The sequence below is a fragment of the Plodia interpunctella genome, chromosome 24 (genome assembly GCF_027563975.2).
Source record: "Plodia interpunctella isolate USDA-ARS_2022_Savannah chromosome 24, ilPloInte3.2, whole genome shotgun sequence".
Taxonomy (NCBI): domain Eukaryota; kingdom Metazoa; phylum Arthropoda; class Insecta; order Lepidoptera; family Pyralidae; genus Plodia; species Plodia interpunctella.
Window position 1 is genome coordinate 4,960,475 of NC_071317.1, and position 25,767 is coordinate 4,986,241.

Here is a 25,767-nt window from a genome sequence, read left to right on the forward strand (position 1 = left end):
TTTCTTGTGACCAACCAAATGTAATGACTCCAAATTCATTCATACCTACGTATTGTCTTTACATAATGTGAATACAATATATCAAATTGACCCATTTAATTACACATGAATCCAAACCCATTCACTCAAGTTCATTGATAATATCCGATTGTGTTTTGGACATATTAAATCAGGATATGTGAAAAACTGATTAACGATTTCGCTACAAAACCACGCACGTACACTTTTTCCGCGCGAATTTAAAACAAAATAGCGGAGTATTAAAATTTCACTAAGTATAATTTTAATTAGTTACTGATAATATTTCAAAAAAACACCTTTTCATTGCGTGTCTTTGGCAAATCCTGAACTCTGAACTAAGTAAACTGGCAAAAAAAATATATAAGTATTTATGTATTCAATTGTACTTGCCCATATTTGACGACCTCGGTGGCGCAGTGGTAAAGTTCTTGCCTCTGAAGCGCGGTCCCGGGTTCGATTCCCGGTCGGGTTATGATGTAAAATAATATTTTTCTGATTGGCCCAGGTCTTGGATGTTTATCTATATATGTATTTGTTATAAAATATAGTATCGTTGAGTTAGTATCCCATAACACAAGTCTCGAACTTACTTTGGGGCTATCTCAATCTGTGTAATTTGTTCTAATATATTTATATTTTTTTATTAAATAGCTGCGACCCGAGGCTTCGCTCCCGTGATTTCGGGATATAAAGTACCCTTTTTACCTTTACTTATAAGTTAACACATAGTGTACTTTTATCCCGAAATTCCGGAAGCTTCTGGTACACGCGTTTAATGTACCTACCAAATTTCGTAAGAATTGGTCCTGTAGATTTGCGTAAAGAGTAACAAACATACACACATGTACATTCTCAAAAACTTTCGCATTTGCTTATTTATAATATTAGTAGGATAGAATTTATTTTAGATATTATATTAATTATTTTTTTTTTATTTTAATATTTATTTATTTTTTTGTTAGATAAGAGTCTGACAATGATGACTGTTGAACCTGACAAATTTTTCTAAGCAATTTTAGTCTCTTCAACCACTTTGCAATACGTAATATTCTATTTTATAATACATGTGTATGATAGTCATTTTCCTCTGTTCTTTGTGTCGGCATCGACATTATTATGTAATAATAGTTTCCCCCGACAGTCACAACCTACCAAGTTATCATAAGTATATCTTGTCATATATAAAATTATTTTAGGTAAGATATTAAACCATTGTTGGATAAAAAGTAATTTTATTTCACAAAGTAATAAGAAAAAGGTAGGTAATTTTTTTAAATATCTAATAAGCTTTACAAAAATGGAACCAGGAGGACGCTTGACTGATATCGGCGATTACAGTTAAAATGATGGCGGCAAACAAAATTTACGATCTATCAAAATATTTTTACAAAAACAAGCGTTAGTTACAATCTAAATAATCATGTTTTACCTATTTCTTTAACTTATTATAAAATATTTATATTAAAATAAAATGTAATATTAAACAAAACTAATTTCAAATGATGGTCATATCTAACATTTGTTTTAACCATAGGGATAGTATCAAAATTACGAAGTTATATGAAACTAACGGCTCGTCCCTGTTGCGGATAAAACCATAATAACTAAAATAGATAGAAACTAAAATAAAACGCAGCTTGCTACTCCCGAACGCTTCGTCCGTCTCTGTGCCAAATTTCATTAAAATCAGTCCAGTGTTTTTTGAGTTTATCAATTACTAACCAAAAATACAAATATTTTCTCTTTGTATTATTATATAATCTGTCGTATGGAATTGCTTTTTTTACTCAATAATGTTTTTTAATTTTATTTAAGAATATCGTTTTTTCTCAACTCTCAGTCATAGACCAACCGCAGTGCGAACAGATGAACACTGGATATGACAACTTGACAGGACCTCTTGTCGCCTACACGCATTAGTGACGGTTGTAGGTACGTACTACTATCAGTCTATCATATTTCCAAAATTAAAAAAAGAGCGTGCCACAGATAATAAGATTCGAAATTAAATAGTAGTTACCTTTAAAAAACTTTTTAAAAATATGGATATGGGCTCAATCTTTGGAATTCGGATTATTTTTCCGATCTTATTTTTATGATAGAAAAAAAATAAATTATCAAAAAAATATTCCAACCATGATTTTTTAATTTCAAGTAAGTAAGTATAAAATTTAAAAATCAAAGCTGGAATATTTTTGAAATCTAAATAGCAAGGTATTTATTTAACTTACTTATAAGTACATATAATTTATTACATTTAGAAAAGAAGCATCCGTCTTTTTTAAATCTATTCTATACAACATTTTTTATATTCTTTTCAAATACTTTCGTAAACGTAAATTAACCTAACAATTTAATTATCTTTAACTTAGATCTATTTTAGTTGTTGTTATTGTATTTTACTTTAATTATACATATATATGTGTCGTTGTCAAGGAGCTCCAATGATAGTCAAACGAGTGAACACCAGCGTGATATGTTAAGCAAATTCTTCAATACCACAAATTGGTATTTGTAACCCGCATATAAATCGCATAAAATACGTCACCTATTGCATAAAAAGTAACTGTGTATTCACAGTTACTTTTTATGTAAGGCCATAAGCACAGTATACCTACATGATAGTTATAGGAACGAGATAAAAAAATTCTCGGAAAATTATGAACCAATGGAAAAATGATTTGTCCCGCATTCCCATTAGCAGGAAACGTCAATAATGACACATTATGAAGTCAAAGGACCTGACATAACCGTAAAAATCTTTTGGTCACTTATTTTCGTCCTCCCAAGCCTTCGGTCATTGACAGTACGATTTCACATCTAACTGACAATTGTATATCTATCTCTCTCACACGGTATACAAGTAAGTTGTGAAAGTAGGATAGAAAATGAAACGGTAAATCTTGGTTTTCTGTGATACTGGCACTGACACTGAGCTGGAGTCAAGGACGATTGCACTTACATTTCCATACGAGAAAGCAAGACGGAAATATAATAGAAAAAGAAAACAGCACTGGTTGTATTTAGATTAAAAAAGAAGATCACCAAGAAATGACGTTGCGCGTTCGTGAAGCAAATTCGAATTCAGATTTGACATCGAATTTATATTTTTAAATTGTGCCAGTGTTGTGCGGTTTTTAGATATTTTCGCAGTGGTAACACTGAACTGTCTTACGTGGTTCTTTCAATTTACCGGTCTTTCAATTTACCGTGATCCGACTCATAGTATGTAGTTATTACTGTATCGTATTAGATAAAAAGTGATATAGATTGTATTATAATATTTTCTGGAAAATAAGCGTAAATTAAAGTATAGTAAGTATAGTAGTAAAGTAGAAATAAGCGTGAAAGTTTTGTGTACATTTTTTGCAATCAGCAGTTTTATTTGATCTGAAGGTAAATTATTTTTTATGATAAATGCTAATAAATGTTAAATGATAAATATATCATTAAACATTTAAATAAATGTTCTATCAGAACTAAAATTGATTTAGAAAAATGTTCTTAGCGGACTTCAAACGCTTGACTATTTTTTAATTAGGTACATATTATAATTTTTTACAATTAAAATTAGTATACAAAAGCATGTCATATGTATGTATTTATTTATTTTAATTTATGGAAAAACTTTCTAAGTAAGCATTTTTATGCTTACGTTTCATAAAAAAATATGTATTTCACATATATTAACATATGCTATCAAATGGCCTCCGTTTTATTACTAAGTTTCCGTCCACTCCGTAAAATATCCAAATATAATTTTTAATAAAATAAATGAAACGTCGCTACACATATTATTCACTTATTTACATAGATAAAAAAAGAAATGCTTATTTTCACGTTGTACAAAAATATCGTTTTTTTTATTTAGTTGGTATTTTTAATTCCACTTTTGAATAAGTTTATGTTCTAAATGAACGAATCTTTTTTTGAATATATTCTGCAAGTCACTATTTTAAATCGATGGAATTTAATCTCGATTGGTATGGACAATCGAATGCTTGTGTAGGTATGTATTAAAAAATATGCTTTAACTGCGGAATTATTTGTGATGTGGGTCATCAATTTTGATGTGTACAGTTTGCAGCACGTGAAACTACTCAAATTCTCCTCAAATTTAATTCTAATCACGTCGTAAAATATAGATTCATACAGGTTAGCTTGATTACTTAAAAATCGCCATATTTATTACATTTGTATTATCGGCTCTATTTATGAATTTAGAGATAGTATTCCTATGTGGACCTACTAAGATATTTTCGAACAGTTTACCAAATTTCATCGAAATCCGTATAGTATATTTTACATGATTCAGTAAAACATACATCGTTTCTAGAATTTTTACTGTAATTTGCTTCATAATAATAATTTTTTTGTTTATTGGCATATTATTTTTTGTATTGTGATATTTTTATTTTTGGCAATACATATTTAGAAAAATACTAAAATCACTCAGACAGCGTCAGACACATAGGTTCCTTCAATAAATTTAAAAAGTCGAAAATTTGTACGTGCGTAATATTACAAAATGTATTGTAATTTAAAAAGATTACCTCAGGTTTTTTAACTTTATCGTGTCTGTATGTGTATCTGTTCTGTTTTCCTGGCTGTGAATGAATTGGTGAAGTTATTTTAATTCAGCTTATAGTGTTCTGTGCCTCATAAGGTGAAAACAGAACCCAGTTATAAAAGGTTCCCTATAAGGGTTCTGTGACAGATCGGAAACTGAACTGGTCCCGTTGACTTGAATCATTTAAATCAATGTGTACTATTATTATAAAGAGAGATTTGTATTTTTGTTTTTTCGTTTTTTAATTGATAAAAACATCTACTGGGCCGATTTTGATGAAATTTGGCACAGAGATAGACGAAACCTTCTGGATGACAATTTTTATTATGGTTTTATCCCAGTGAAGGATAGACATCTAGTTACTGATAAAGGTATTTAAAAAATCAGTAGTACATAAAAAAGTTAATTTGACGGAACCTTCCGTACGTGAGTCGACTCGCACTTGACCGATATTTTAGTTATTTAAATAGCCTTAACTCGAAAAAATTTAAATCCCTACTAATATTATGAATGCGAAATTAAGTTTGTTTCTTATCTCTTCACGCATTATCTACTGGACCGATTTTTATGACATTTGGTACACGGGTAGAAAATAACCTGGAATAACACATAGGGTAGGTACTGTTTATCTCGAAACTCCCACGGGAGCGAAGCTCCGGGGCGCAGCTAGTTGTTAATATTATTACAAGAAATCTGTTTGTGTTATATCTGAATATTAGATAACTATCTATGAATTATAAATATATCGAAATCGTAATGATGATAATTTTATGATTAATGTCGACACTATCTACAAGAAACAGATTAAGTTGTCAATATTAATTATAAATATCAAGTAATAACAATATGTTTTTTTTTCTAAATGCACTCAAGCGGCATGTGAAATGTCCTTAGAATAGGACCACTCCATATCCCCTGACGAAGGCGACTAGGGAAAAAAATCCTTGACAGCTAAAAGCTAAGTGGACCCCAGGCTTCCGAGGCGTCACAGCCGAAATTAACGCCGGGACGGTCCCCAACGTTAATCACGGCTGTACTAGCACTGATTATTTTCGAGAAATCACAATATTTATTTTCGAGAAATAATGTATTAGATAATAAAATTATTCCAATATCGTAATTTATTTTGTAACCTAATCAAAAACTAAAGAGTTATCAAATTTCCCATACCGTCAAAATTATACCCTTACGCGGGGTGAACGACCTTGTGACGTCACGAGTCCCGTTAACCTCACCGCACTGCCTCGCCTCGCGGCCCGCGCTTTGCTTATAGTTTTATTTTATAATCTACTAGCTTCGCTCAATTTGAGTCTGAAACGATTCCCCGACAATTGCTTCGTCTACAAACGTTTCGCCGACAGAATGTCTCCTCTATTCTGTCGGCGAATCGTTCGTAGATGAAGGGTTCTGTCGTTCAAACGCCCGATGTCGAAACATTCTGTCGACGGAACGTTCGTAGACGAAGCAATTGTCGGAGAACCGTTTCAGACTCTTCTATTTCGGGATAAAAATTAAATTACCCTATGTATTATTCCAGGTTATATTCTACCCGTGTATTTACCAAATTTCATGACAATGCGTCCAATAGAATTTGCGTGAAAGACGTAACAAACATACATACACCACGTGCATCCCATGTGCATCCTCACAAACTTTCGCATTTATAATCGCATATATTAGTACGACTGTTGCGAATAAAAAAATCTCATACGAGATTATTAAGAGAATCTCATACGATTCTTAGCGATTCATGATTCCGAATTCATTGCAAACCCACCTTTATTACAACCGCATAAAGGCCTATGCAGGGTAACTTGACATGCGGTCGACTGTACCTATTCTCTTTATCATAAAAACAATAGTTACGAAATTAGAATTATTTTAACTCAACAAGTTTATTTAATTAGACAAATTAAAAAACCCCCGACTTTCAATATATTTCGCTGCAACTTTTGAACGGCTGAACCGATTTTCATGAAACATCACTAAGAACACTCGGGGTAAAATTATCTATGACACAAAAAGAACTAAACGAAAATCGGTTCATCCGTTTGGGAGCTACGATGCCATGCACAAACAGATACACAGACAGACACGTTAAATTTATAAGACCCTTCTTTTTGCATCAGGGGTTAAAAAGAAAAAATCTCCTATACGTTTACATTATTTCGTAGTGATTCATGAATTCCGAGTACCCCAATCAACACGGTTGCTCCTTTTTTTTGCGTTCTGCTTATTTCACTTGAACCTTATCTAACTTTCGAACAAGCATTACAATAAACTATCGTAACTAACGTAGCTTAGAAGATGACACTATTCATTCGTATAATTATTTAGGTATGTAATTAAAAATACTCCGACCTACATATTAAATTTTGTTTACTCATAAATTTCTACGAAAAATCGTTAAATGACACTAAACTGCACAAAACTAAAGAGTGGGATGCACCGTCAACTTTGTCGTTAAATTTAACGTGCGCAGAAAAACGCAAAGTACGCAATTTTGTCCAAACGCCAGCGGCGGTTACAATCAAAGTCAAATTTGACGGTGCAACTCACCATAAGAGAACGTCGTCGTGTTTTTTTTTTTTTTGTAAAATGGGTTAAATTTTTTGTATAATTGGTGGTAAGTTATGTAATCGTTTGGCTTTTAAATGTTCCGTAATTTTTGCTGAATGATAGCAAAGTGGCAAAAAAAAAAATTTTTTTTTTTTCTTATTTTTTTTCATTTACAAAAATGAACATAATTGAAGTAATAGACAAATAATAGCGAGCGAAAATTTATTGAAACGTATACGCACGGAGTCAAATTAGTTTTCTCATTTTGTCGTTCCCCTCGTTGTCTCTGTCCTAGAAACTGTCGATTACGAAGAAAGCATAGTATTGTCATCTTGTCACATTTTCATAAGTCACGTATGACTCGTCAAGTAGTGCGTATGCGCATTAGGTACGTAGATTTATAGGGCCTAGATACCGCATGCCGTTTGGTATATGAATTGTACAAATCAACTTGGGGCAAAAATACTTTTTTTATATGTTTGTAACGCGATAACTTTCCAAACGTTGGTCTGATTTTGATGGAATTTTAAAGGTATGTAAGATCTGTCAATAGAATTTTTAAGTTTGTAGGGCATTGAAATCGGTTAAGTCGTTTTTGAAAAATTCACAATTTTGTAAAAACTCACCAAAATTTATTGTGTTCGCGAGGTCTCTCGTCTCTCGTCTGCTGTACTACCAACGAGACTTTAGCGCACCGTACTTTTTTTCGGGATGAAAAGTACATACTAAGAAAGGTACAAAGGGCCATGTCCATTTTCGTACTTTCCACTATATGTATGCTAATTAGCCTAGCTGTTCATACATTAATTTTTATAATAGAAAATAGATGCAAAATTCTGGACGTATGAGCTGTAACAACAAGCAGCCGGGCTAGATAAATATTATTACTAAGTAGGTAACAATATGATTATACTGTATAAAATAAATGTTTTTGGAATTTGAAATCACTACGTATAGTATAAAACAAAGTCACTTTCCGCTGTCTGTCGCCAGTATGCTTATATCTTGTATATGTATTTGTATATATATATATATATATATATATATATATATATATATATATATATATATATATACAACTATTATTAGGAAATACAACTATTATTTTTATTTATTCATTAAAATATTGACATTTTTAATTTTTAATAACGATGTAAATTCGTCCTCCTAATTTTTAATATATGTATAAGACCTATATTTGTTAATTGACGTCCATGGAGAAAAGGCTGCGGTGAAGTAAGTTCTTCTTCACCTGCGCTTTGGAAGCCGGCAGTAGACTTAGTTTAAGTATTTTTTTGACGTCAATAAGTGATGTATATCATCCTAAATTGAATAAAGAATTTTGAATTTGAAAATCTTTAAAATTACGCAACGGATTTTTGTACGGTTTTTACCACAATAGATAGACTGATTGAATACGAAGGTTTAGGTTTAGATATAGTGCATTGTGGTTTTGCCCGAGCTGGCCGAAGCCGGCGCTGGCCGCTTGTTATTATATCTGATATCCTCAAAATTGGTATTTTATAAAGATACGGTATCTAGCATTCTCTCTCTCATCTGAGCGTTATCCCGGTTCCTTCTTCAGCCATAAGCGTCAGAGCTCAGGGTCCACTTTCCTGCTTATTGTCTCCACCTTGCATCCAGTAGACCATTGGTACTATCATTATAAAAAGGTAAGCTTTTGTGAGTTTGTATGTTTGAGCCGTGTAATCTCCGAAACAACGGAACCGATTTCAAAAATTCTTTCACCATTAGAAAGTTACATTATCCAATTTTGCCTATTATTTAATCTCAGAATTCCCACGGGTGCGAAGCCCGGGCAACGTCTATTCTAGCATAATTTTAAATCTATGGCACGCGCATAATATGTTCCGTTACGTTGCGTGCGCGAATTCGGACAAGCGACCGTTCAACCTGCGCATACGCATGGGCTGGCTGAGACATTGACTAACAATTCCTTTGTCTATGCTTTGCATTGTTTTGTCTAATCTAAACTGCTTTATGGTAAAGGAGATTATTTATCTAAAAACCGTTCACAGTTATTTTACCTGACATTTTAATATTTAAAATATTTTAATGAAGTTGGTAATTGTACATAATATATCTTATATGTTACAAAAAAGTAACTAAAATATTTTAAGCTAAAATGCTCTTGAAAAAGCTATCTTTAATTCCCATAGTTCCCAAACGAAACCGGGGAGCACTGATAGTAATCCTAAATATTAATAATAAATGGGAAAGTAAGTTTGTTACCTCTTCACGCTTTATCCAATCGTCTAATAGCAGTAACAAACAAACATAGAAGTCCAAAAAACATGTTTATTATTCATTTATATTATTAGATCTAACACGATATACTAATTGTTCTAAATAGATGACGTGGTGTCATTGGTCCAGAGTTCACTGACCTACCCCATACTTGATTGCTATTGGCTGTAAAATTAGAATACAAATATTTAAGTATTTTATTTTATAACGGATATTTAAATCTAAATTCGGCGTGCAAAAAGGATTTACTTTTTTTTAAATTACAAGTTTTATAATGTAATTAGTTTTTGCCCGCGGCTTCGCTCGCGTGAAATTATCTTCGAAAGCGGAAGAGACACAAACGAATTTCAAACAAACTTTCACCCCCAACATTATAGTCATTTAGGGGTTGATTTTTGAAAAAAGAAGTAACCTATAACGGAGTTCTTTAACTACATGCATACAAAATTTCATCAAAATCGCTTCAGCGGTTTAGCCATGAAAGACAGACGTACAGATAGACAGACTTTCACATATAAGCATGATACTTGATGTATCACCTCCCGACGAGGGATCTCCTCAGCGGTTTATTCGTCACGCGTTGAATGCAACAAGACAATAAAAGCTTGTGACAAAAATGTCATTTTTGAAAACATGCTTGTTTAATATTAGCAGGATTAATTAGAACATGTTATGATGATGATTGAAAAATGTTTTTCCATAAACAAATGTATTCACTTTCTTCGCCACCACGCCAGCGCGGATTCCTCACGAGAAACGCGCTTCGATATGAATCCGATAACAGTTTTTTCAAGTTACAAAGAAGTTGACATATAAGCAGTTTCACTTGTTCAACAATTGATTTTATTATTAATTGACTAATGAAATAATTAAGCTAGTATTCATCACGATAAATTTATTTGACGTTTTTCGATGAAATTTGATACAGTGCCAAAGTACCTACATAACACCAAAGAAGGTATTTTAACTAGAGGTGCCAAGAATATTCGGTTATTATTCGGTATTCGGCCGAATTATTAAATAGTATGCAGTATTTTACTGTGTCTTATACTGTGACTAATTTTACTGTAAATAAAACAGATATTACTCGAAAATATGTATTACTAGATGCGCACCGGGGCTTCGCTCCCGTGGGAATTTCAGGATAAAACGTAATATGTGTTATTCCAGGTTATATTCGAACCGTGTACCAAATTTTATAATTCCGTCCAGTAGGTAGATTTTGCGTGATTTTAGTCAGAAATGTGTAAATTTTCAAACATAAAATAATATAATTTAGCATTTCAAATCTATCAAAGGTAAGTCATAATGAATGAAAACTAGTTTTTAAAGTAAGTCCAAAACAAACGTTGCGATTTTCTTCATAAAAAATACCGGATTCTGAAAGTAGACATTCGGCCGCCAATATTCGGCACTTCGGTCAAGTGCGTACTGCGTAGTCGAACAAACTGTTCGTGCCGAATATACGGGACCCTAAAAAGAACACATAATAAAAAAAACAGAAATTTAAGTTAAAATTATTTTCAAAGAAATAATAACATTTATCTAGTAAATCTTTCGATACCTTTTTCTATTAGAATAAAAACCTATTTCATATTTATCAAATATTCTGACCCCCCCAAGAAGTTGTAATTTCGTGTACTCTTGTGCCGAAAATAAATGTTCTTCAAATCTTGATTGAAATTTATACTTTATCTCTGATGATACCGCACCCACGTCTCTCCGGCGCGCAATGTGAACTCATGTTCACATTCACATGTTCTCATTAACATTACAGTTTTCGAGTGTAAATTACTTTTGTACAAATTTTGCCAAAGAACATTGCGTATATTAAACTATTAAAAAATAACGAAACTTGTCGCACATTATTACAGAAATGACAAAAGATTCTTTAATTCAATGGGATTATCTCATCACAAAATAATTTGTTTGAAAATTAAATGTTTATTACATTATCACAACTGAACGCAAACGAAACATACAAATACGTAGCATGTTACCAACTTCCACATGCTGTCTCTTTTTCCCATATCGTGTAGAGCAAAAAGAGAACATGTGGACGCAACGTGTGCAACGTAAAATGTTAAACAGAATGCATTCTATTTCTTATGATCTTTCAAAAATGAGATTAGATTTACGAGTGGGTGCGCACCTGCGAAATCTGTGAAAGTAAAATCAAACATGCCGCGAGTTTTAATTAAATGTAAGCAGGGTTTCTAACATTGTTCCTAATTATAATTTCTTAGAATTGCGTTTATGAAAATGTTTGGGGTAAAATGGAAATAGATACTGCTATGTCTTCATCTCTTACGAGGTAGACAGAGCCAAGAGTCGCGAGAACCAAAGGCCATGTTTAGCTGTATGGATAGGTTGATAGACAGTTTATAGCCTGTTCCCTACATACTAAAAATAGGATAAATAACTGAAATACTTTGTTTTTCTCTCGTTCCCAGACCAATATTTCCATGCAGCATTTTTAGAATCTTCTTGTGTATAATTTATTTACTTGTTTTCTGGCAAACGGAGGGCAACAGCTAAAAAGTTGTATGTACCTAACTATCTAAGTAGGTATGCCATAACAACAGAAGCCAACCGCATTAAAATTATCTGAACGTGTTCACATAAGTAGGACAGAATTTCTGCGAAATCGTGTTAAACAAAAATTCAATTACACAATTTCCACGCGTGTTTGTAGCCGGCCGTAAAAAAAAAACAAATTTTATTTGCATCTTTTCAGATTAAAAAATTAAATAAAAGAAAATGGCGAAAATTGGCGCGCTGATTCTGTTATGTCAAATTATAACCGTGCCAATTTTGGGAGGTCGCAGCGACGATGAAAACCCCTTCTTGGATATGGCGTCTTCCTTTCTCCAGAATATGGGAGATGGCGGGAATAATGGGGTTGGTTTGGATGCCATCGGCAGTGTGCTCAGTAACCTAATGCAACAAAAGGACACTATGAATAATCTTGGAGCTATGTTGGGACAGAATCTAGCTGGGAAGAACCAGGGAGGTGGCAGTGATCTGCTATCAGGTATGGACTAAATAATAAGTAACTATAAAATACTATATAAGACTAAATAAGTAACTATAACTTATCTAGAAAAAAACCTAAATCACAGCGTACATTCGTATATACACATCGTATGTACAGGGTGGTTACGGAACTCTCGACGAGCGAGTTCAACTCAAACTTGACCCGTTTTTTAATCGGTTTTGCACTTCGGTGGTAGTGTAATGGTTAAGACGCCCGCCTGTGGATCGAAAGATCCCAAGGTTCGAATCCTACTCGTGCCACATGAATTTGTATACCAATCTGACTCATGTATAGTAGTTTTTATAGACCACCATTTGCTTCCGGTGAAGGAAAACATCGTGAGGAAACTTGCACACGGGTTGATTATTATTAACTTATGTGTGAAATGGAGAAGGCAATGGCAAACCACTCCATTAATAATGCTAAGAAAGTTGTTGTGTGTGTTTCATTCCACGTAATGACCACGACCCTCAGCTATGAGGAATACGACTATGAAGAACTGCACTGCACTTCTCGTAATCTCAGAAGTTCTGACCGCATCTAACACCCTTGTATATGTACCTATTAAATCCAGCTCAGAAAAAATAGACACAGTTCCCGCGGGAAATTACACTGGCGAAGCTGTGTTACTGGTGTTGATATAAATCAATACTGTTGTTAACTCGAGTTAATTACCTCTGTCTACAGCAATGTATGTTTATAACAAACATTTGCTTGTAACTTGTCTGTCGTGTTTACATTCAATAACCCAATAGTCCTTACCCGAATTGTTTTGCTGGAGTTGCCACAATTATATAATAGTGGCTGCGCAGTCTTCGTTCCCGTGAGAATTTCGGGATAAAAGTACCCTATATGTTATACCAAATTTCATAACAATCGGTCTAGCAGATTTTGCGTGAAAGGGTAACAAACACACATACATACATACCGATTCAAAATTCCCCGGGGCTTCGCTCCCGTGGGAATCCCGTGGGAATCCCGTGGGAAATCCCGTGATTTTTTGAGATAAAATATAGGCTATAGCAATATTGGATAATGTAACTTTCTAATGGTGAAAGAATTTTTGAAATCGGTTCAGTAGTTTCGGAGATTACCCGCTTCAAACACACATCCTCACAAACTTTCGCATTTATAATATTAGTCGGATTTATCGAAGTACCGTTCTATTGAAAAAAGGTACCTATGGTACCTAAGACTGCACTAAGTATTGTAACATTTGTTTATTGACCTGAAGAAATACAGATTTTTGATGTGCCTATATCTATTCAAAAGAAGCAGATATCTTCAACCGATTGACTTGAAATTTTGTACACACGTTTCGTTTGGATGACAATACATTATATGCATGACCAAATGGTGTGTCCAAGAACGGCTTCAGGCGTGGGAACTCCTCAACGGTTTACACGAACATGATTTTTTGTCACACTTTTAATGCAATAAAATTTCTCTGACAACAATAAAAGCTTGTGTCAAAAATGTCATTTTTGTAAAAAACTCATATAAATTGTAATTTTAATGGTATTGAAAAAAAACAAGATGGCGGCTGTGAGATGTTGGGTTGGTTTTCAGGTGTCAAATAAAGGTCATATCATAATAATTTCGAAAACATCACGCTTTCAAAAAATCCTTTACCTTTAAAAATTACGAAAATCTCTTATGCAGCAGGTGTGGGTTTTTTTTTCAATTAATTCCTTTTTTTTACAGGTCTCGGCAGCCTCCTCGGCGGCCAGGATGGCAAGATGGATCCTACTATGATGATTAATATGGTGTCCATGTTCGCACAAATGGGCAAAAACGAACAAACAAACAGACAGAAGAGAGATACCAATAATGATTTCAATCTAGAAGGCCTCATGAATCTCGCTTCAGGGTTCATAGGTGGGAAAAGCAATGGCGCTGAAAACATTTTACCTTTGATAATGAACGGCCTGAGTTCTTTAACAGATTCAGAAAGCCAGAAGCGAGCTGAAGATCACAAGGATCACGCAGACTTCCTTCCACCTTTCTTAGAGAAGGTTCATCTGTATTGGGATCTGTTTATAAATTCTGAACTAGGGAAGACTGTGTGGGAGAAGTCGGGTTTAAGGAAGGCGATGAAGGCGTTCATTGGTCCCGATGGGAAGGTCAGCTTTGAGCTGATGCTGAGCAACTTTGAGAACCATTCATTTAGGAGACACTGGATCAAGGCTGCTGCGAAATACTTGACTGATACCGTCGTGTCTGTGGCGAAGCCTGAAGTTTACCAAAGGTCAGAAAACTTCATAACAATCATATGCACACACGTTAAACACGGGTGAAACAACTGTGGCAATGCTTTCAAATATTGACAAACATTGTTTGATTCGTAAAAACGCTTCATGCTTACTAAATGACACTAAAGTAATAAATTGTTCGCGAAAAAAGCAGTTGGTAACAACTCAAACACTGCGTTCATTGTGATAGAATATAGAAGATAGAATGTTGTAACACAACATTTTAATTCTTTATGATGATTGGGTATTTTTTAAATAATTCTATTTTTAAGTGGACTTTCCAATCAACTTTAAATCTTCGTATAATAATCCAACTGCATTGTCTATAAATTATCATAATGATATTCAATATGTCTATTGATGGTCTATTGCATCTAAATTTAAGAATCTGCTTTTTATGTGTTTGTAACAGTCGAATAAACGATTTGCCCATATTGTCGTCTACCCTTTGCTGACTCTAAGAAAACTTCATTCCAGGTACATGACGTCGATCCAGTACATCCTGAACAGCTTCCTTGACGCCCAGGGCCTTCCTAAATCCACGCACCTGAACCTCAAGAACCCCACCAAGTCCATCAGCTCCCTCGTCAACTTCGTGCTCAAGAAGTATCTGGATATCGACACCGATGTCACCGGGTATGTCGCGCCCAGCGTCGAATATATTAGGGTGAGCGTGTTTTAATGAATCTAGTCATAGAAATCTCTAAATGAGGAGTTTAAAAATTGAGTTATGTACTTAGATTGGTTTATGTACTTAGTCCAAGTAGATATTCATAAATTTATAAAAAGAAAATATTTATATATAAAACATTCTGACTCGCGTGGAAATCGAACTGGACTCCGACGCTAAATGACTGGGAAGTAATCGAAAAAGCGCTAAGATGAATCAAAGACAAAGCAAATTTTAAATTATAATACTATTTTTCAAAAACGTACAACTGGCATTTTGGAATGATTACTACTGAGACGAGATGCCATAAGAAACGGGCTACCATATATATAGGTGTATTGTTCTTTTTTTTCTGATAATATATGGTTAGAAAGTTTACAAAAAGCATATCATAACATGTGATCGAGTGCTATTCCCACTTCCAACAACTATTATAAAGACGAAAGTTTGCAATGTTGGTTACTTCTGAAAATTCTGATACGCTTGCTAATGTGCAGAAAATTACAACCGTAAAATAATTACAACGAACGATGAACCGGTTAACAGCGCGTTGTGCAGCAACACATAAAATACGACAAAGTACTTCAGTTCACTAATACGTTTTTAGCAAACGTTGAAAATGGGCGAGACTGTGACCCAATCGCTGGCGAGCCGCGGCGACTACAACACTCTGGTCGAGCGCATCACGGACGCGCTCAACATGGACGTCATCGAACCAGTCCTCAGAGTCTACCGCGCTTATCTCCACTCTGTGAAGGCGCCGCATTGCTCTGAGCACCTCATGTGTCTTGTCAACAAGCACAGTGAAAAGGACAAAAAAGGTATGTTGACATCTAAGGTTGACACACGTCTAATAATGTATTTAAGTGGACTGTAGATATACCTAGATCTATATCTATATGTGTGTAATCGCATGTTTTATCAGCCTATATCTATATAAAACATGCGATTCGACTTTAACACTATATTTGTATTACTCACAATATAAGTGCAATATCACAACGTGCACACCCGGCAAAGGTTAGCGAAGAAGAGAGCGCAAAAGTGAACAACTTTAGCAAAGACAGTCTTCTTAACTTTTTAATTATTGTACCTAAGTCTTGGTCTCAGAACAATAACTAGTAAAGGTCTTGGTAGACGGCTAATTTTATGTTGTTCTAAACAGTATGTCTTAAATAGGATATCCATCGTATGATGCGACTGTGCAAATAGCCTTTTCATATAATTATTTTCAAAAATTAGTTGAAAAGTTATAGTGAAGCGACCTGATTCCGCCGGTCTATGAAACAATCACCTCGATCTGTGGGACGACCGGAATCAGCTCGATCTGACATAGTTTCGCACATAGTTTTTGAACTGCACAATGTTATTATACTCTATACTGTTCACACGTATCCCAAACTGACATGAGTAAGCTAAGCTAGCAATATAATCTCTCAAATTCAAATGCAACACGCTCGGAACAAAGACTACCAATAAAATTCAAAGATCGCACTACAAAACTATGGTGGACGCTCAACATTGATGATTTAGGTATAATTCAAACGTAGCATCGGTTTTGGTGCGTCCGGCCGCGAGAATGTAACCGGGAATAAACCCGAACGAGAGAGAGTTTTTTATGATACCCTATCCTTTGTTTTTGTTCTGGAAAAGACCTTCGTCTCATTCATTCAACTACTGTCACCTTTTGGAACGGTACATCACCTTTCAGAAAACAAAATTGATTAATTCATATACATTATCACGTTTTTCGCATTTTGTGACAACCCTGAAGGTACATTATGAAAAATAAAATTGATTAATTCAAATATATTTGACAACCCTGACCGCATAGTCGACGATGGCAAGGCCGTCAAACAACTATGAATCTCATAAAACTATACTAAAACTAAAAGTATACCTTTCAACCCCAGGTTTTAAGGCTGGTCTGACGAAACTAAGCAGTCTTGCTGCGTGTGCTGCCCTCAGCTTCCAAAACGGAGGTGGATTCTGGGACCTGTACTCGGCCATGCGAAGGGACGTCAATTGTGAGGTACGTATACTTATTACTTCTGACTTGCCTGCTACTGTATACATGTCCTCTCGACCTATCACCGGTTGACTGTAAGAGATCCCTACATGGGATAAGTCCGCCGTTCTACTATGTATTTTTCTTGTATTAATTTTGATTAATGTACTTATTTTCGTGCAATAAAGTTATTACAAACAAACAAACTTATTTGTAACAAGGCAACGCGCAGCTACTGGATATTCGGGATTAATGCCCTAATACACTAGCGCCACATTTTTGTCATTTTTTATTTTTTACCTTTATTTCGCGAAAACGAAATAAGTTTTTTTTACAAAAATGACATTTTTGACACAAGTTTTTATTGTTGTCAGAGAGATCTTATTGCATTCAATGTGGGACAATAATACTTCATGTACGTGCAGTAAACCCTTGAGTTCCCACGTCTGGAGCCGTTCGTGGGTGCACCGTCAGGTCATGCATATCGTAATGACGCATTCCACCCGAATAAACATAGGGGCTAATAAACATAAGTTAAATAAAAGTGATGAAGTAAAAAGCGATAGTTCATATTATGCTGCACTAGATTTTGCCAGAAAGAATTAAATAGTGTTCTAGAACACAGTTGCCACAATTTACAAAATCGAAAGCTTTGACCACAGATCTTCGAGTTTTCTATCGAATATATATTCATATATTCATTGGCTTTTTGCTCTAATACTATATAAATGTGAAAATTAATTGTCCGTATTTCACGTCAAAACGGACAAAGACAAAGATTATTTATTTGCAAAAACATGAGTTTACATTTATTACAATGTGGTGTTAACATAAAACCTTAATCCTACATGTTTCGCCGTCCACGGGTATGCAAATTTAAATGGTGCATGCTATCATCCCGCAAAACAAAATCAAATAAAGAAAAGTAAATAAATTTATTTTTTTAAACTAAGCAACGCTTTGAGATGATTCTTAGCATGGAGATAGATGCGAGAGCTGAAAAGTATTAAGTATATATGTATATAATATCTTTAAAAATACACAAAAAAAATTGGCTTATCCGGGAATTTTTTTTTTCAGGCGGCGTACCCAGCAGATTGCTCTGCGTTCCACGAACACGAATTGAAAGTAACAACAGAGGTCTACCACAGCGAGCTATAAGATTTAAACTATATAAGCTATAAATACCTACTCCATTTCACAAGCTCATGAAGTTTATCCTATTATTTTAAACATAAACTCTTTGGTGGAGTCTGTCACTCCACTCATACCCTAGTGTCAATATAGTTTTTTTTTTGTATTCTGGCTACATCGTTCGCCTAAACGATGTTTTCCCAACGTCAAAGTTGAGACCAACATAGTATAGTCAAGGATATGAGATCATTACATTGATGTTCGTAAATTTGTTGGTATGGTACCTATTTTCTGTCTTCCCTTCGGTTTGTCTTCGGGTTTTCTTCCCAGTTCTTTTCAAAAGCTTTCCAACCAACACGTCTACTTACAAAGTGTAGACAACGGATTTTAAACGAACTACATTTTTTGCACATTGCAATAACCTTTTGGGTTTTTTTTTACCTTTGAAAAATCTTAACAGTTTAAATTGATTATATTAATTAGGGTAATTGGATAACCCCTCACATTTTCAAAGTAAATTACGCAGCACAAAAGATGTACTTAAATTTTTCTATGGAAAAGCATATTTACTTATTATAGCCCCCTCACAGTGTCGTTGTCTGAGCGGAATGGCGATATAAATACATTTAATTTTAAACTATCTTATAGATCGCGAATTCAAATAAATAAATTATAAAATCTTCAATAGAAACTAAAAACACGTTATACCAATACATAAGGATTTTAATTATAACTTTTTACAATACATTTTATATGAAATTAAATTAGTTCATTCTAATCATGGGTATTTACGAACTTTACTTTTTACTCCTCTTGTATGAATTGAAGATATAATTTTCGAAAGTGAGACTACACCCTAATTTAAGGCTTAATTACGAATTAAAATATATATATATATATATATATATATATATATATATATATATATATATATATATATATATATATATATATATATATATATATATATATATATATATAATAATAATTGAAATCTAATTGAGTTCATACGTTTTTATTTATATATATTTATATTATATATATATATATATATATATATATATATATATATATATATATATAATAATTTTACTTTAAGATCTAGAAGATATCAAAACTAAGTATTGTATAATTCGTGATACATTAAAATATTTATTATTTATATTAATTTTCCGTTTTAATTACACTGTACTATTTCTCCACTGTCATAAAGTATTTAACAATTCTATATTTCACTAACATATATTGTGACCTTTGTACACTACACATTAAAATTATGATGACCGATGCTTTGGATATTATGTCTGTTAATCTGTAAGTGATGTGTCTATGTATACATAAATAAATCACATGAATAATGCTATTTTTGAAATTGTTTACACAAAGGTATTATTTAGTTTCCATTCTTTAAACGCCAAAAATATAAGATTTTCTATGAGATGAACTTTTTTATTATGGTTTTGCCCGAAAAATGCCGGGGCGGGCCGCTGGTGACTTATATTTTTAGATAATTTTGCTGGACTATTGGTGCTAAATAACTGTTGCATTAAAATATAAGAATCTCTGAAAAAAAAAAGGTGTATTTGAATAAATGAACTTTTTAGGGTTAATTGTACATATTTTTATTATAATAAGCTTATATTTAATTTATTGTGATTAAATGATTTAATCGTGTAATTAATTAAATAAAAGACATATTGCATTAAAAACTGTATTTTATTTATTTTAATTGGAAGAAAGTTCTAACTAATATCAACTATCCCGTAATTGTCAAAGTGCAACTATATAGCTAAGATTTTTTCTATAATAATAACAATAATAAGTATTTACATAAAATAAATAACACACGGTAAATTAATTATATTTCAATAATTAATTATAAAGACTTAAAGTTCTTGTGACTAGATTTTAAAAAATCCTATCCTATACGCTAAATTTAAGATTGAGTGAGATCTCTGGCGAAAATAATAATTTATTTTTCGAATAACACAAATTCTTCTTCATTCAAATTATATTAAACTAAATTTATATTCTAGGTCGGAGAATATGTCCGAATTAATTAATCAACGAATTATACATATAAAAAAATACATGATTTGTTTGCAAAATATGGACGGATTTTTTAAATTTCTAATATCATTCAGTGGTCCTTAATCGCATATTTCGAATTACGAGTTGAGGGTTCATTTAGAATAATTAATCAATAAAGGATATTCATTTGTAAAACATAGGTACGTACATGTTAACTGCAATATTATGAGAGAATGCTAAAATTGTAAAGAAAAAAACTAGTAAATTTTCTCATATTACTAGTGTAAAATATAATAAATATATTGTTATATACTTCTTTGGTAAATTTTGTAATATTTGATATTTAGATTTTATTTTATTTTGTGATTATGTTTTAAATATTTAGTGACTATATATATTCCCATTCCAAATAAAGTAAACACGAATTCCGCTTACACTTGTAATTTATTTTTAGTGTTCCGTAGACGTATGGCTCCAACGGTTATAATTACGTCTATTATGTTTTGCTGATATATGTAGGTATGTGTAATCTATACTTGCAACTTTGTAAACCATTATGGAGAAGTGATACACGACATTTTTCAACACACTCGAGTCGAAAAAAATCACACTAATGTCGTAAAATTTCGAGCAAATGTGTAAATAAATACCTACGAATAAATAAACATTTTTGAACAACAACAAATGTTTATAAAAAATAAATCTAAACAAGCATAATATCTTTGGAATCCTTATCCTTATTTATAACAAATTAATCACACAAACGTCATTCATTGCAAATTCACCCCTATTACCGCGGCTTAGAGATCCATAATGTGTGACACACGCACGCCTGTACCTAGTAGTGTAATTGTAATGTATAATTGCAAATTATATAATAATCTTATTTATATTCTATTGCTATTAAAATATAATTTTATTTCTTTACCGGAATATTCTTGCATACCCACTCCATGCCTTCCTGGAAAAACACAACATAAAATATTAAATTTATTAGAATCATTATATATTCTTCGTCAAAACATACTTATCCTAGATGTTGCCCGGGACTTCGCTCCCGTGGGAATTTTAAGATAAAATATAGCCTATAACAATCTTGGACAATGTACCTTCCTAATGGTGAAAAAGAATTTTTGAAATCGGTTCGGCAGCTTCGGATATCACCTGCCTCAAACATACAGACTTACAAACGCTTACCTCTTTATAATAATAGTATAGATTAATCTAAAAAGCCAACCCATATTGTACCCGGCTCAATAGTAGGTACCCATAACACAGAGAGACAGATACAATAAGGAACGACAGTCATGGTCGTGCTCAGAAATGCGAAGTCTTAATTCATTTAAAAAACTTTTTGCCTCAGTCGTGACGTGGCGTATTAGTTCTGAATAGCCGTTTGGATAACAAATCTTAGACAAATTGCTTGGTAAATTGTTTACTATGGTACATTTAGCCGACGTTTTATGATACTGTACGTATGTAGTGTGTGCCGTATGTAAATATAAATAAATAAATATATAGGGACCACACCGATTGGGTCATGATTATGGGTCAATTGTTTTCTGGGTGAAATGGTACCAGTATGGGAGGACTGATCACCCGTCTGGTGCTCGCACAGGCGTCCCCGAAAAGTAGTAACGGGACAATTATTACCTGAAATAAGTTAGCCCCAAAGTAAGTACGAGACTTGTGTTATGGGATACTAACTCAATGATACTATATTCTTTAACATATACGTAAACATCCAAGACCCATGTCAATATGAAAAAGATTATTACCATCTTGACTATTTGGGTTCAAAATTAGACCACAAAGATAGCCAAGAGATAGATTAGAGTGAGACAGACGACCATTGTACCTCTCTCTCTCTCTCTCTCTCTCTGTATATTTTGTGACGTCACCATTCACGTGTGTGAGGTCGTGACCTACTTAGTTTGTTGATCGGTTTCTTTATTGAGTTTTGCGTAAATCCTTCTATTAGGGGTCCAGATGGTCACTATATAAACATTTGCTACGATAATTAATGAAGTTAATTAAATTTATTAATTTCTAAGACAGAAAGCGGCGACAACTAAAGAAATAAACTTGTTGGAATAGAAGACCTGGAAAAAAGACAACTCGCTCGATCTAATAGAATGAGTGAGAGTGAAACTACAAGATATGATATTTCGTAGGCTCTGTCTAGCGCACGTCTCCGTAGAGCCTCTGCTACCTGCTACCTCTAGCCTCTAGTCTACAAAACAATTGCCACCGCTTTGTTCTATAGAACAAGTTTATTTGTTAGACAAATAAAATCTCCGACATTCAAAATTCATTTAGCTACAACTTTTGAAGTCCTAATTCATTTTAAAAAACTTTTTACCTCAGATATACACTACTGTAACTTCAAAAGCCACGGGCATTAATATATATGCTGGCACTAATGGCTTGTATTAATTTATAACTAATTAATAATTTATAACAATTATCAAATGAACAAACTAATTGAAACCGAATCTCCAAGTATTTTCACACGAAATATCACCTCAATATAACGCTTCGTTTTGACATACTTCGTTTTGTTTTTTGTACTTTTTATCCCGGGAAAGGACCCCCGGGGCGCAGCTAGTAATTTAAGTCCCGTCGCTCCGATAAAAACATAATAAATTAGGTATATATCGAAATCTTCCTCAGGAATCCCACTACCTAAAGCTCTAGTCAATGTTTATTGTATAAGTAATATATAAAACGTAGTTATATATTTCCTTCTTCACTGTTAATATACACACACACCGTTCGCACACTGATTCAGGTCTCATCTAAAAATCAGTGTATCGCCCCTCTGGGTGATATATAACACTTGCTCTTCAATAATGCTGTGTTTTATTTTGTGTTTTTAGTCAAGTTGTCTATTGTGTTGTTGTTTTACAAATAAATGTTTTATCTATCTATCTATTAGTGAAAACCGCATGAAAATACGTGCAGTTATTTTTGAGATTCTCGTGAACAGACAGACGCGGCAAAGGATTTTGTATTATAATATGTAAGGTTAGGCAATTTTACCTTGACTCCAGTGCCGTCAGTAGCAACGCACGACTGGATCTGCCAAGTGCGATCTCTGATTAAATGAAGACCAAGTTTCTGGGCCACCTCACTGGCTGGTAATGCTGGAAAATGCAAGATAATTACATAAGTACAGATATTAAAGTCTGTGGTGTTAGGATCCCGCCCTGAAATAGGACCCGCTGCGTACCTATTCGTTGTCCTCCATTTGACCCCTTCCATAAATGAAACAAGATGATCAAAATTCACTTTAATTGTTTTAATATTATTTATAGTAACATTAAGTATTTTTTGTTCTTATTATAAAGTACTTTTTGTGAATTTGAAACAAACATGATTTCCATACAAACTTTAATTTAAAAATTTCATGCACCTGTAGACAAATCCTGCTTGTTGGCATAGACCAGTAGAGGCACCGCTCGGAGCTTGTCATCTTGCAGCAGCTCAGCTAGCTCCTGACTTGTCTCCTCTAAGCGCTGGTGGTCCGAGCAATCAACCACATAAATCTGAAATTTGTTTATTATCACATTTACGGTACGTCTCAACCCTTTCAGATAATCTCATATTGTTATCGGACAGATTGACTCACTGTTATTATAGCAGTTAACCCTATCCATCACTTGTGAAACACATTATTACTTACTACAACAAATACTTACAACAGAAAGTGGTGAAGCGGGCCCTTAAAATATTTTTGTGGCAATACAAGGCATATTAGTCAATAAGTCTAGGCTTTAGTAACATTATTTTTTTTACCCTGCTTATACATTAACTCCTGTACGAAATCTCAGGGACAGGGGTGTCTGAAAATCGGTGTTATTGTTGGTGATAACAGAAGCTGAGACATTCCTTTGTCACCTTGTTATTACAAAATTTATCTCTCTATTATATTGTAATGTAAGTATTGGAATATCAAGTGTGGCAATAAAGTCGTTATCTTTCTGTGCCATATTTTGTGCGAATAAATGATAAATAAATAAAGTTATTTTTATTTTTTTTAAATGTCTCTATACTCTGCTGTTGATGTTGTACAAGGCTAATAAAGGTACACATAACCTAGGCAGCTGACAGGCAACAACAGCATTCCTTAAGAGTGTGGTCATCACGCAGTTGTAAAATAACAATCAACTCTTCAAAGTCAAGGTTACATTTACAATAACACCAGGCTTCACATAATTTTGAATACTTGTGATGTGACATATTTATTTAGAGCCATCTGGTGTCCCACAGCTGAGCAAAGGTCGCCCTCCGTTCTTTCCATTACATGTAACATACATACTTAATTTTTAAAAATACTGACCAAAATATCAGTATTTTCAAAATAAATCCTCCAATAAGGCCTAATCTTCCTCTGTCCTCCTATATCCCACACATTTAGCTTGAATCCACTGGAAAGCACCGATTTAATATTGAATCCAGCAGTTGGAGTGACGTGGTCCACGTCTTCGGACGCCAACTGTTTTAGCAGCGTAGTTTTACCGGCATTATCGAGACCTAGAAGTAGAAGACGTAGTTCCTTGTCCGGGTGCGAACGCAGCTTCTTCAAGATGCTCAACAAACCCTAAAAATTAGATATTATTGTGACAACGGAATAGACTTCCTTATCTTATGACGTATTTAAGGAGACGTACACAATTTATGCTTACCATCATGTGTGTACTTCGTAATACAAACGTTAACTAAACTTCCACAATTACACTTTTGTAATCAACTAAAATGCTTCAACATACATAATTGAATTATTTATTGTAAAAATGCAATACTGTAGGTATTGTAGTAAGTACTGCAAATTAAATTGTTGACATAGTTACATCACCATGGCAACGGCGTAACAACAACCGTTCCGGTACACAATTCTTGTACACATTCGCAATTTATTGATTTTGTCGTTATAGGTTTACGGCACGCACGACTTTTTAATTTTACTTTTACTTAATATTTTTTACTTAGTTTAATTTAGGAAATTTTAGTTTTACTTAGTTTTTACTCAGTCAAAATACCTAACAATTTGATTCATACATTAAAACTTCTGAAAATTCATTCTAAGTTTTTTTTAATACATGCACTTTTCCCGCGTCCCGTAAAAAACATCGCATCATCCCGTAAAAAATTCGTTTATATTATAAACCGGCCCTGTCATTCATAAAAAAGTTAAAACATACTCTAAGCAAAATA

At 33.5% G+C, this 25,767-nt stretch overlaps 2 protein-coding genes across 3 annotated transcripts; one reads left to right on the top strand and one right to left on the bottom strand.

Moving 5' to 3' along the window:
- Positions 1-3,042: 3,042 nt before the first annotated feature.
- On the top strand, positions 3,043-19,413 carry LOC128680492 (uncharacterized protein). Of its 2 annotated transcripts, none has more exons than XM_053763690.1 (7): positions 3,043-3,336; positions 12,156-12,452; positions 14,160-14,703; positions 15,185-15,374; positions 15,985-16,198; positions 17,291-17,409; positions 18,466-19,413. In XM_053763690.1, the coding sequence occupies exons 2-7, from the start codon at positions 12,179-12,181 to the stop codon at positions 18,544-18,546; spliced, it is 1,422 nt and encodes a 473-aa protein (XP_053619665.1). In that variant the 5' UTR covers positions 3,043-3,336; positions 12,156-12,178; the 3' UTR covers positions 18,547-19,413. The 2 variants fall into 2 exon arrangements, with proteins under 2 accessions (XP_053619665.1, XP_053619664.1); XM_053763689.2 differs by having other exon boundaries at positions 3,044-3,417.
- An 803-nt stretch (positions 19,414-20,216) lies between these two features.
- LOC128680564 (ADP-ribosylation factor-like protein 3) lies at positions 20,217-25,406 on the bottom strand. The gene is made up of 5 exons (XM_053763796.2): positions 25,239-25,406; positions 24,893-25,153; positions 23,966-24,098; positions 23,593-23,696; positions 20,217-21,511 (listed from the first exon to the last, which is right to left on the bottom strand). The coding sequence occupies exons 1-5, from the start codon at positions 25,242-25,244 to the stop codon at positions 21,467-21,469; spliced, it is 549 nt and encodes a 182-aa protein (XP_053619771.1). The 5' UTR covers positions 25,245-25,406; the 3' UTR covers positions 20,217-21,466.
- Positions 25,407-25,767: the final 361 nt, after the last annotated feature.